Source organism: Cherax quadricarinatus, chromosome 41, assembly GCF_038502225.1.
Source record: "Cherax quadricarinatus isolate ZL_2023a chromosome 41, ASM3850222v1, whole genome shotgun sequence".
In the NCBI taxonomy this organism is placed as follows: domain Eukaryota; kingdom Metazoa; phylum Arthropoda; class Malacostraca; order Decapoda; family Parastacidae; genus Cherax; species Cherax quadricarinatus.
The window spans coordinates 26,915,340-26,929,753 of NC_091332.1; the positions used below are offsets into that span (position 1 = coordinate 26,915,340).

General features: G+C 40.1%; 1 protein-coding gene across 2 annotated transcripts in view; it reads right to left on the minus strand.

Annotated features, from left to right (window-relative positions):
• Positions 1-14,414, minus strand: part of Gga (ADP-ribosylation factor-binding protein Gga) — a 236,986-nt gene that overhangs the window by 161,311 nt on the left and 61,261 nt on the right. For both annotated transcript variants that reach the window (XM_070093106.1, XM_070093107.1), the window contains exon 4: positions 6,330-6,539. In XM_070093106.1, the coding sequence (XP_069949207.1) occupies positions 6,330-6,539 (210 nt within the window). The remainder of the gene's footprint in view (positions 1-6,329; positions 6,540-14,414) is intronic.

The following is a 14,414-nucleotide window of genomic DNA, read 5'->3' on the forward strand; positions in this document are numbered from 1 at the left end:
TAAAAACTTCCCTACCTTTATCTTAATACTGTTCACATATATGCTTCAATGTAAACACTTGATCTACACATCCCCTACCCACTCTGAAGCCTCCTTGCTCATCCGCAATCCTACGTTCAGTCTTACCTCTAATTCTTTCAATAATAACCCTACCGTACACTTTTCCTGGTATACACAGTAAACTTATTCCTCTATAATTTTTACAAACTCTTTTGTCCCCCTTCCCTTTATATAAAGGGATTATACATGCTCTCCACCAATCCCTAGGTACCTTACCCTCTTTCATATATTTATTAAACAAAAGTACCAACCACTCCAACACTATATCCCCCCCTGCTTTTAACATTTCTGTCATGATCCCATCAGTTCCAGCTACTTTACCCCCTTTCATTCTACGTAATGCCTCACGTACCTCCACCACACTTACATTCTGCTCTTCTTCACTCCTAAAAAATGGTATACCTCCCTGGCCAGTGCATGAAATTACCGCCTCCCTTTCTTCCTTAACATTTAAAAGTTCCTCAAAATATTCTCGCCATCTACCTAATACCTCCCTCTCCCCATCTACTAACTCCCCTACTCTGTTTTTAACTGACAAATCCATACATTCCCTAGGCTTTCTTGACTTGTTTAACTCACTCCAAAATTTTTTCTTATTTTCATTAAAATTTCTTGATAGAGTGGGAGAGGCACTGTCATCTGCTCTCCTTTTGCACTCTCTCACCACTCTCTTCACCTTTCTTTTACTCTCCATATACTCTGTTCTTCTTATAACACTTCTGCTTTGTAAAAACCTCTCATAAGCTAACTTTTTCTCTTTTATCACATCCTTTACTTCACCATTCCACCAATCGCTCCTCTTTCCTCCTGCCCCCACCCTCCTATAACCACAAACTTCTGCCCCACATTCTAATACTGCATTTTTAAAACTCATCCAACCCTCTTCAACCCCCCACTACTCATCTTTGCACTAGCCCACCTTTCTGCCAATAGTCGCTTATATCTCACCCGAACTTCCTCCTCCCTTAGTTTATACACTTTCACTTCCCTATATATATAGACACCCCTCTGGATTTTCTTCTATTTTCTGACTAGTTCTTGTCCTTGTTTATTTCCTCTTATCTCCAAGAGTAAGTGGAATAGAATTCTTCTTCCATATGCTGTGTGTGTCATAAGAGACAACTAACATGCCAGGAGCAAGGGGTTAGTAATCCCATTTCCTGTATACAGTATATTACTCAAGTTAAAAGGTGAAACTTTCATTTTTCTTTTTGGGCCACCCTGCTTCGATGGGATACAGCCGGTTTGCTCAAAGAAGAAGATTTAAATATTTAATAATTTGATTATTATTTTTTTATTAACACATCGGCCGATTCCAATCAAGGCAGGGTGGCCTGAAAAAGAAAAACTTTCATCATTCGCTCCATCACTGTCTTGCCAGAGGGGTGCTTTACAACATTAACACCCCTCCTTCAGAGTGTAGACACTGTACTTCCCATCTCCAGGACTTAAGTCCAGCCTGCCGGTTTCCCTGAATCCCTTCATAAATGTTGCTTTGCTCACACTCCAACAGCACGTCAAGTATTAAAAACCATTTGTCTCCATTCACTCCTATCAAATACGCATGCTTGCTGGAAGTCCAAGTCCTTCGCACACAAAACATCCTTTACCCCCTCCCTCCAACCCTTTCTAGGCCGACCCCTACCCCGCCTTCCCTCCGCTACAGATTTATACACTCTCGAAGTCATTCTGTTTTGTTCCATTCTCTCTACATGTCCAAACCACCTCAACCCCTCCTCAGGACAACAGTTTTGGTAATCCCACACCTTCTCCTAATTTCCAAACTACGAATTCTCTGCATTATATTCACATCACACATTGCCCTCAGACATGACATCTCCACTGCCTCCAGCCTTCTCCTCGTTGCAACATTCATCACCCATGCTTCACACCCATACAAGTGTTGGTACAATCATACTCTCATACATTCCCCTCTTTGCGTCCCCGGACAAAGTTCTTTGTCTCCACAGACTCCTAAGTGCACCACTCACCCTTTTCCCCTCATCAATTCTACGATTCACCTCATCCTTCATAGGCCCATCTGGTGAGACGTCCACTTCTAAATATCTGAATACATTCACCTCCTCCATACTCTCTCCCTCCAATCTGATATCCAATCTTTCGTCACCTAATCTTTTTATCCTCATAACCTTAATCTTTCCTATATTCACTTTTAATTTTCTTCTCTTACATACCCTACCAAATTCATCCACCAACCTCTGCAACTTCTCTTCAGAATCTCCCATAGGTAGCAAGTTGGTAGACAGCAACCACCCAGGGAGGCACTACCGTCATGCCAGGTGACTGTAAAACAGAAACCCTGTAACTGTTTTACATGATGGTAGGATTGTTGGTGTCTTTTCTGTCTCATAAACACGTTGGATAAGAGGTATATCTTGCAACTTCTACTTACACTTAGGTCACACTACACAGGCATGCACATGCATATATATACATACACACATCTAGGGTTTTTCCTCTTTTTCTTAATAGCTCTTGTTCTTTTTTTTTTCTCTCTCTATTGTCCATGGGGAAGTGGAAAAGAATCTATCCTCTGTAAGCCACGTGTGTCGTATGAGGCAAAAACTTTATATTTAATAATATTCTGTAAAAAAAAAAAAAAAAAAAAAAAAAAGGTTTTATGCCAGCCATTCTGAATTATGCAAATATAAAATTTCTCTCAGGTGTCATCATCTGGTCTTGTGATATGGAGGGTCTACTCTACTAGCATCAATAATAAAACACTATGTACTCTGTTTCCCACCCTGACTAGCAACTGTCAGACTAAAACAACATGATGGCTTGATAATTATCCAGTAGAAGTATGTGGCTTTTTCAGCAATGTCTTCCTATATTATTATGATGTTGTAATTGCTGAGAAAACATACAAAGTAAATCATTTTTCAGATTCATAGTCATTCCAGCTTTCTTGTTTGAGTGCCATATTATAGGCAGGCTTGCTTGGCACAAGTCTTAACCCTTTCAGGGTTTTGGCCGTACTAGTACGGCTTACGCCCCAGGGTTTTTGACATACTAGTATGCCTTAATTCTAGCGCCCTCAAATCTAATGAGAGAAAGCTGGTAGGCCTACATATGAAAGAATGGGTCTATGTGGTCAGTGTGCTCAGTATAAAAAAAATCCTGCAGCACACAGTGTGTAATGAGAAAAAACAACTTTGACCGTGTTTTTGGATTAAAACAGCAACTTTGCACTGCATTTTTGTATGGTATTTATGGTTGTATTCTAGTTTTCCTGGTCTCATTTTATAGAATGAAAGACATATTACAGAAATTGAGATGATTTTGACTGGTTTTACAATGAAAAGTACCTTGAAATTGAGCTCAAAATGGCAGAAATGTTCGATTTTTACCAAAGTTCAAAAGAAAACAAATCATGCCAAGCGTCCAATACACGTCAACTGGCGAGTCTAATATTCTTTCACAAGCGAGCTGACATTATTTATATCATTTATACACTAATGCAGTATTCTGCATAACAGTAAATCTTCTATTTTTTGTAAGAATAAAAATTCAAAGTGGAAAGCCAAAGAAATATAAGAGGGGCCTGGGGATGTGACTAACGAACAGAGAACTTCTTATTTTAGTGCCAGGAATGTCTTTCTTGTTTATTCTGGGCTCTATTCGGAAACTGGCATCTTTTGAAGTTTGTGTGAAATTGGCAAAATTGCTAAATTCTGACCACTTTATTGGATAGTTGAAATCGGTAAGTGGGTGGTTTCTTGTACTCATTCGATAGAAAAAATGGAGTTCTAGCGAAATAGTTATGATTTTTGTCGACTAGTACACTGGAATTGGCCAAAAATAGAGCTCAAAGTGGGCAAAATCGCCGATGCGTAAACATCGTCGAGACCGCTAACTTCGCGAGAGCAAAATTCCTAAGTTTTCCATCAAATTTCATACTTTTGGTGTCATTATGATCGGGAAAAGATTCTCTATCTTTTCATAAGAAAAAGTTTTTTTTTTTTTTTTTGAAATTTGGGCGACCCTGAGAACAAGTCTCGGAGAGGGCCTGGCAACCCTGAAAGGGTTAACAAAGATTTTTAACAAATTACGTATACTCAAATACTTTTTACAACAAGGCGAGTTATATATGCCTAACTTTGATTAGAGTAACTTAAGATTTTTTTTTTTTTTTTTCAACAAGTCGGGCATCTCCCACCGAGGCAGGGTGACCCAAAAAAGAAAGAAAATCCCCAAAAAGAAAATACTTTCATCATCATTCAACACTTTCACCACACTCACACATTATCACTGCTTTTGCAGAGGTGCTCAGAATGCAACAGTTTAGAAGCATATACGAATAAAGATACACAACATATCCCTCCAAACTGCCAATATCCCAAACCCCTCCTTTAAAGTGCAGGCATTGTACTTCCCATTTCCAGGACTCAAGTCCGACTATATGAAAATAACCGGTTTCCCTGAATCCCTTCACTAAATATTACCCTGCTCACACTCCAACAGATCGTAAGGTCCCAAGTACCATTTGTCTCCATTCACTCCTATCTAACACGCTCACGCACGCTTGCTGGAAGTCCAAGCCCCTCGCCCACAAAACCTCCTTTACCCCCTCTTTCCAACCCTTTCAAGGACGACCCCCTACCCCGCCTTCCTTCCCCTATAGATTTATATGCTTTCCATGTCATTCTACTTTGATCCATTCTCTCTAAATGACCAAACCACCTTAACAACCCCTCTTCTGCCCTCTGACTAATACTTTTATTAACTCCACACCTTTTCCTAATTTCCACACTCTGAATTTTCTGCATAATATTTACACCACACATTGCCCTTAGACAGGACATCTCCACTGCCTGCAACCGTCTCCTCGCTGCTGCATTTACCACCCAAGCTTCACATCCATATAAGAGTGTTGGTACTACTATACTTTCATACATTCCCTTCTTTGCCTCCATAGATAACGTTTTTTGATTCCACATATACCTCAACGCACCACTCACCTTTTTTCCCTCATCAATTCTATGATTAACCTCATCCTTCATAAATCCATCCGCCGACACGTCAACTCCAAAGTATCTGAAAAACATTCACTTCTTCCATACTCCTCCTCCCCAATTTGATATCCAATTTTTCTTTATCTAAATCATTTGATACCCTCATCACCTTACTCTTTTCTATGTTCACTTTCAACTTTCTACCTTTACACACATTCCAAAACTCATCCACTAACCTTTGCAATTTTTCTTTAGAATCTCCCATAAGCACAGTATCATCAGCAAAAATTAACTGTGTCCATTCCCATTTTGAATTTGATTCCCCATAATTTAATCCCACCCCTCTCCCGAACACCCAGCATTTACTTCTTTTACGGCCCCATCTATAAATATATTAAACAACCATGGTGACATTACACATCCCTGTAACCATATGGCTATTCAGTGTTTTAATATAAATGGATGCTAATCTTTTTTTTTTTTTTTTTAACAAGTCAGCCGTCTCCCACCGAGTCAGGGTGACCCAAAAAGAAAAAATCCCCAAAAAGAAAATACTTTCATCATCATTTAACTCTTTCACCTCACACACACACATAATCTCTGTTTTTGCAGAGGTGGTCAGAACACAACAGCTTAGAAGCATATACGTATAATATAATTACTAATTTGTCATTATCATTACCAATATTTAGCCATCTTAGCAATTTGCCCACTTGCTACTATTGGTACCAATTTCCTGTGGTACATAATTTAATGTCATATTACAGATAACTGCAATATAATCAAAATGTAATCAGCACATTCTAATTCAATAAGCCAGTCCAAACCATATCCATAATTTGATTTCAGCTATAGGCTTTAAGTCATGATAAATTTTAGCTAAAAACTGGCTTGCTAGGTTCTTATCCAGACATTCAGGCTGCTGCTGCTGCCACCACCACCACAGTAATATGACCTAGCATCAGAGGGGCCAAAAGGGCCAAAATCTATCATTACAGTAGTGACCCAGCATATGGGGGTGCTAAAATCCCACCATCACAGTAAGATAAAACAGCATCAAGATGCTCAAACCATGCCACTACAGTACAGAGACAACATCAGAGGACTACAACCCTGCCAACACAGCAAGGTGACCCAGAATAGGGGACCCAAATCCAGCCACCACAGCAAGGTCACTCAGCACAGGAAGCTCAAACACTATCTCTGAGGTGATCTGACTTAACATCAGGAAAGCTATTCTAGGTGGCAGGTTGCCATCTAAATACCCTATCAAATATAAAGGAAAGCTTTTACCTCCACGATCCTTCTGCTGGTTCGTTCCATTCTTCTCTCATCTTCCTTCACCATGGATTTAATAAGAGCATTAGCTTTATGGAGATCTTCTGGGTTCTTACTCTGAAGTAGTCTCTGCAGAAGCCTTGACTTTTCTTCATCTTCAAAAACTGCATTTGCTCGAGATCTGGGCTCGGGTACAGTTGGAGCTCCTATATACTGAGGATCATCCTGGAAAACAATTAGGCAAGAGTCACAAAATCTGTAATTACAGTAATCCGATTATTTGGAAATTAGTAACTCTTACATAACCACACTAATAAATGATGCAAACATGACTAGCAGCTGATGGATGGATAGTTTAGGTAAATTGTTTTAATGTTGTTTTACCATAGTTACAAAGTAAGACACACACAAAACAGTTAGGTATCTTTATTCCCAAATGTTTTGCCTACACAGTAGGCTTCTTCAAATACTGAGGAAGCAGAAGCAGTAGAGATGTAAAGACAATGTAATCAGTCCATCACCCTCGAAGAGGTAGGATGGTCAGTCCCTCAGCCTGGAGAAGAGTTCTGCTCCATAGTCAGGAACAATGCTAAGCTGAAGTAACAGAATGGAAAGACATATACTGTTAAAGGTGAGGAACAGATAATCCTGACAACAGGAGACGTGAAGCCCACTAGTAAAATTAAGAATGTAATCATTAAGAGGCAGTGTAGCAAACCTAGTGAGTAGGCCCCTCAAATCCAACCTTTCTCACTCATAACAAGTGTGTAGAACTCTTCTCCAGGCTCAGGGACTTCCCATCTAAAAATTATGTCTTCAAGGATGATGAACTAATTACACCTGTCTATTTCTCTACAGTTCCTGCTGCCTCCTCTGTATTCAACTGAAAAAGCCTTTTGTGTAGCCGAAACATTCTGGAATAAAGATACCTAACTGTTGCACATGTGTCTTATTTAACAACTTGTCAGTATTGTATACCATTATCATATTACCATAGTTACCATTTTTTTATTTTATTTTTACCACACGAGGATCTCCCACAAATTTTGCCACACATCACTTATACAGCTGTCCCAAGGAGAGAGAGTGCAACAGAGAAGTGCAGTAGTAGCAGCAGCAACACTCACAGCCAGAGGCATTCTTGAGCTTCCCCAGCACTCGGGCTTAATGCCCAAAGCTGGGGGTGACTCCAAAAGGATCCTATAGTGCTTGCTGTCTCTGCACCTCCTGACATCATCTGCTGCTATGCAGCTGTCACCCCCTTCAAGTCCAGTGTGGGCAGGGTTTGTGGTAGCCCAAGGTGCCTAGCTTTGCCCTCCGAGCCCCGTGGGGGCGGGGAATGGGGTTAGGCCTGGGGACAGCTGGTCCCAGAAGACAAGGAGGTACTTATACCTCCTTCCATGGCAGACATTGGTCTCAGACACTCCCACAAAGGGGAGCAAAGTCCGGGCCACCACTTGGAAAAGGCCCAGGCCTGGCGAATATACCAGCGAATCTACAACAAACAATAACAACAGTTGTCCCAACAAATTCACAGGCTTCCTTATTTGTGGGTCTTGATTTACCAACAAACCCTTGGGAAAACAGATATGCGTTCCTCTGACCTCCACAAACTGTAACAAATTTTTTTAATGTTTATCCAGTAATGTGCAAAGTTTCAACACAGTTCAGAGAATGTTATGACCTGAGCTGTCCAGACCACCATGTGAAAGGAACATGGCACATCAAATAAAGCAAGGAAAGTAAAAATGAATACCAGTCTTTTTTAGACAAAGAGAAACGATCAGAGCCAAGAAAAAGGACAAAAGGGAAATATGGGACAGAGGTGCACAACAGTGGGACTTACCAATCCAGGCATCCACTCAACAGGGTCAAATATATAACAGACAAATGCACAATCAATACTGGAGAAACCAGGGGTATGTACACCAGGGACCAAACCAGGTAGTACACCATCAGTGGTACTAACTAAACACACACACACCAAAGCAAAACATCCCAAATGGTAAATCCTGTTTGCAAATATTAAGAGTCTAAAATCATATAAAAATGATAGTTACATTAGTGGGCTCCACTCAGAAGCGAATGCCATGTTTGGAGCATTTACAGAAACACAAACACACACTATAACATGTATTGATGTGATAGAATTAATCGGTCACAGGGAGGAGTAGGACTATGTAAAAGATACTTCCTGTTGCTCTGAAATGCTACATTCACTGAATGATACAGTAAAAATTCTACGTATCAAAGATGAAAATAAGAATATGGCAATTGTCCTAGTATATAAATCACCGTCAGCAACGGCTGAGGAATTCACATAACAGTTAAGGACGATAGATAGCTGCCTTGATAGGCTAGAAAATCCCACATCAAATACTATCCTCCTTGGAGATTTTCATCTCCCAAATGTAAAATGGAAGATGGCTCAATACAATGTTATACCAGAAATGGCTCCTGGAAGGACCATGGCTCAACAGGTACATACCAGGTAACTAATGAGGTTCTGCAAAAAGTACTCGTTGAACCAACAGACAAGTGATCCCACTAGAAATTAAAATACCCTGGATTTAAAATTCACAAACAATGAAGAACTAATCAAAGACATAACAGTTACAAAAATAATATACTCTGACCACAACATTATGGAAGTACAAATGAGTATTAACTCATGGTTAGGAAACTACTGTACTAAGTAAAAGAAAGGAGGTTCAGTAAGTTTAACTGTAGCAACCATAGAACTGACTGGGACAAAAAACAGGAACTATCAGACACCCTAGGAAACAGACATGAGCACTCTAAATCCTCACCAGTGCCTGGAGAAGTTAAATACAGAAGCATACAAGGTTTGTATTAAATATGTACAATTGAAGAAACTAAAGAGAGATCAGATATAGAGAGAGAGCATAAGAGATCATACAAAAAAAAAATTGATTAGCAAATTGCTCAAAAACATAAACATGTTGCAATGAAGGAAAGACAGTCTTAAATGAGAGATCACCAATTTAGAGCAAAACCTAGGACGTCATACCAAACAGAAGAATCACAACGGGAACAAAAGGCAATCCAGGATATTACAAGAAACCCAAAATATTTTTATACATACCCAAATCCAAACTAAGAACTACCTGTAGAATTGAACCATTAATGATGAACATTAAATGAAGTCAGTGTTCAGCAACCCACTAAATAACAGCATGGTAGAGAATGCAAAAACATTTCTCACTCCAGTGGAAGGTCGCACAAACCAACTGACGTTAGTACTAATCCCACAGATTTCAAAAAAGAAATTGAAATCATGCCCACTCACTCAGCACCTGGACCAGATTCATGGAATGCCCTATTTATAAAATAATGCAAAGTACCACTAGCATGAGCCCTAAGTATTCTTTGGAGAAATTGCCTTGATCTAGGTGAGATACCAGTGACCCTGAAGAGTGCAGACATAGCTCCTTTGCATAAGGGTAGTACTAAAAATTAAAGACAAGCAGCCCTAACTTCCCACATTATAAAAATCTTCGAGAGAGTGATGAGATGTCAGATTACAAATTTCAAGGAATAGCATAGTCGGCATAACCCAAACCAGCATGGTTTTAGAACGGAATGATCATGCTTGTCACAGCTGCTGAACCATTATGACAGAATTATGGAGCTGTTGGAAGGCAACCAAGACGCAGATATGATGTACAGTAGACCCTCATATTACACGGATTTACTTTGCACGTTTTGGTTATTACACTATTCAAAAATTGTGGCATAATTTTATACAACACTTTGTAAAATTAACTTTACATGGTTCATGTTATGGGACTATAGGACCCAACACATATTGATGTATTTAAGTAACAGTTACTCTGGAATACCTAATTATATTGAATTGATGGGGGCACAGCAGCTTAACCCTTAAACTGTCCAAACGTAGATCTACATCCACGTGCAGGGGGCTCTGAACGTAGATCTACGTTTTTTTTTACATGCTCTCAAATGAGGAAAATAAAGGTCGGAGTGCTACGCACGTGAACGTAGATTTACATTTGGACAGTTTAAGGGTTAATGGTCATAAGGGCAAATCACTCTTAGGGGCTGAGGAGCAGCTGGGTCAAGCCTGTTTTTCTCAATAGGTACCATCCGACTTACAACCAAGCTTGGTTTCGACCAACCGGTCGTAAGTCAAAATGGATGTAAGTCGAACCTTACTACTGAATATCAACATTGCACTTTTGTAATGATTTTATTGTATTGTTTTACTTTGGCATTTCACTTTTTACTTTACTTTTTATGCTGTTAGTACTGTATTTTATACCATAAGGTCTAGGATAAACACACTGTACAACACAAACAGTTGTTTATTTCCCAGAAATTTGGCATAAAATACATGATCGTAAGTCGAGTGGTCGTATGTCGAGCAGGTTATAAGTCGGATGGTAGGTGTAATAGGTTGTACTATAGACACACATTTTAAATAAATAAAGTTGTATTTCTTTTTGTAGAAGTAAAATAAGATGTGGAAATGGGAAACATTATTGTGGTAGCTAGAGAATTGTGCATGGCAACAGTCTTTTGGATGTTTTGGGTGGGCTTTTGAGAGAAGCCTTGCTCTTGCTCTCCCTCTCTCTCTCGCTCTCTCGCTCTCTCGCTCTCTCGCTCTCTCGCTCTCTCGCTCTCTCGCTCTCTCGCTCTCTCGCTCTCTCGCTCTCTCGCTCTCTCGCTCTCTCGCTCTCTCGCTCTCTCGCTCTCTCGCTCTCTCGCTCGCTCTCTCGCTCGCTCTCTCGCTCGCTCTCTCTCTCGCTCTCTCTCTCGCTCTCTCTCTCGCTCTCTCTCTCGCTCTCTCTCTCGCTCTCTCTCTCGCTCTCTCTCTCGCTCTCTCTCTCGCTCTCTCTCTCGCTCTCTCTCTCGCTCTCTCTCTCGCTCTCTCTCTCGCTCTCTCTCTCGCTCTCTCTCTCTCGCTCTCTCTCTCGCTCTCTCTCTCGCTCTCTCTCTCGCTCTCTCTCTCGCTCTCTCTCTCGCTCTCTCTCTCGCTCTCTCTCTCGCTCTCTCTCTCGCTCTCTCTCTCGCTCTCTCTCTCGCTCTCTCTCGCTCTCTCTCGCTCTCTCTCGCTCTCTCTCGCTCTCTCTCTCTCTCGCTCTCTCTCGCTCTCTCTCTCTCTCTCCTTGTGGCCTCAAGCTGGTGAACCTCTTGGTCTTTTCTCTTTTACTTCTAGACAAAATGTGTGCCCCAGAAGTGAGTTTATACCTTAAGTTGTAGCCATCATACCCAGGGGTGACTAAAGTGTGCCAAAACACTGGATTAAGGTCATCAAGAGGAAAGAAGGGCTAATTGTTTCAGATGCACCATGCGGGCTGTCCTATGGGAGCAGCTAAGGGGTGTTCAGGCTTATGTTTTGAATAGGAGTGCTAAAATTGTATATTCTGTATACAGTGGACCCCCGCCTTACGATACAATTTCATTCCAGAAGTATGTTCAGGTGCTGTTACTGAACAAATTTGTTCCCATAAGGAATATTGTGAATTAGATTAGTCAGTTTCAGACCCCCAAAAATACACGTACAAAAGCACTTACATAAATACACTTACATAATTGGTCGCAATGGAAGCTGATCATAAGGCAGGGGTCCACTGTATATCTAGAATATCCCTATTTTTGTAATACAGGTCCGCCATCACAAATCCAGCAATCAGTTATTCGATTCCTTCAGTTATTCAGCACTAATTTCGGCTAGCATAATTTCAAATTTCTAGGGTTGCCACACCAACCTGCTGGTACTGTTTGGTGGCACTACTTGCTGCATAAGTCATTCTAATTTCTTTTTCTCCATTTATTGTTACAACCTGCTTACTTTTAGCCCTAGCCATGGTTCCAATGAATAAAAGAAATACTTTTCATTGTGCAAAGCAACTACACAGTACATTCTCCATTAACCCTTAAACTGTCCAAGCAGATCTACGTTCACATGCCTAGCACTCCAAAAGTAGATCTACGTTTTTTTTACATATTTAAAAAAAAAAAAAAAGGATCAAAGTTTTTTACACGTTTTCAAATGTAAAAAAAAAAAATCTACTTTTTTTACATACTTTCAAATGTTGAAAAAACGTAGATATACGTTTGGACAGTTTAACCTCTAAACGGTCCAAACATATATATACGTTCACGTGCGTAGCGCCCCAAACATATATATACGTTTTCTTTGTCATTCATTCATCATTGCCACGATAAGCCTGAGTCGCCTAGATATGAGAGAATGGGTGTGCACACTCGCTGTGCGCCATGTTAAAATAATTGGGGATGCCTGGGTACCATATGCTCTTTTTTCCTATTAAAAAATAATTTTTTTTCTCTCAAAAAATTTGGGGCGCTACGCGAGTGGACGTATATATACGTTTGGACCGTTTAGGGGTTAAGGGTTAAAGATAAGGCGGCTTTGAAGCCACTGTCGGTTGCTATGAACTCAGTCTCGTGATGCAGGGGAATATGCTTTATTATTACGCTAATATCAACACTACAGCTTATTGCCTATCACAACTGATCTAATATGACATAATAAACAATATAAATAACATAAAACATGTTAAATACTCCAGAATAAATAATATTTGGCATAATACCAAGCAGTTTGACGGAGGTATGAAGAGGATTTGGGATACAAGTATCATTCTCCTATCCCTGTCTTGGGGGCTTATATTAGAGAAAACAGAGAATAGCACAGGGCTAACTGTGATATACACTCATACTGCACCATAAACCTGAAACAAAAAAAGCTGTTTTCTCTACATAGATTATCACACATAGTAGCATATGTGTAGAGAACCTAGGATAACTCAAAAAGTCAGATAATGTGGCTTATTTCTAGTACCTGGCTTGGGTTAGCAATATATGATTTTTGGTAAATATTCGATTCCCAGCCAGGGTAGAAACATTGTGTGTGTTTCTTTACACCTGTTGTCTATGTTCACCCATCAGTAAATGGGTACCTGGGTATTAATCAACTGGTGTGGGTGTTATCCTGGGACACTGACCTAATTTGCTTGAAATATTCTTCATAACAAGCACCTTTCTATATAATAGTATGTCATTGATGTCAGCTAGGCCTGTATATCTTGTACATGTACATGTAGTAAATAAAGATATTATTATTATTATTATTATTATTATTATTGTTGTTGTTATTTTCTCAATTGTTTGTTGGGTTATCTTATTGAAATGTGGGCAATGTATGATGGAAAGATATTTCTTAACGTACACCAAAAATGAAAGAAATCAGGCCATAAATAGAGGAGTTCACTTCTCAGCCATTAGCGGCCGCTTAGCGGTATATTTTTGTATGGTCACTTACTCACCCAAAACCAAATAAATACTGAATAACTCAACCTTATAAATTGTACAGTGGACCCCCGCATAACGATGGCATCGCATAGCGATTTTTCCGCATAACGATTACTTTTATCGGAAAATTTTTGCCCCGCATACCGATTAAAAACCCGCATACCGATTTTCGTCCGAGACGCGTCCAATGTGCCCTCAGCCAGCCTCACATGTGCCGCTCCGTCCCATTGTTTACCAGCCAGCCTCCGCGGTAACATCCAACCATACACTCGGAATATTTCGTATTATTACAGTATTTTCGGTGCTGTTTCTGGAAAATAAGTGACCATGGGCCCCAAGAAAGCTTCTAGTGCCAACCCTACACCTCAAAGGGTAAGAATTACTATAGAGATGAAGAAAGAGATAATTGATAAGTATGAAAGTGGAGTGCGTATAGCCGACCTAGTCAAGCTGTACAAGAAACCCCAATCAACCATCGCTACTATTGTGGGCACCAGAAAGACAATCAAGGAAGCTGTTCTTGCCAAAGGTTCAACTGTGTTTTCGAAACAAAGATCGCAATTGATGGAAGATGTTGAGAGACTCTTATTGGTGTGGATAAATGAAAAACAGATAGCAGGAGATAGCGTCTCTCAAGCGATCATATGTGAAAAGGCTAGGAAGTTGCATGACGATTTAATTAAAAAAATGCCTGCAACTAGTGATGATGTGAGTGAATTTAAGGCCAGCAAAGGTTGGTTTGAGAGATTTAAGAAGCGTAGTGGCATCCATAGTGTGATA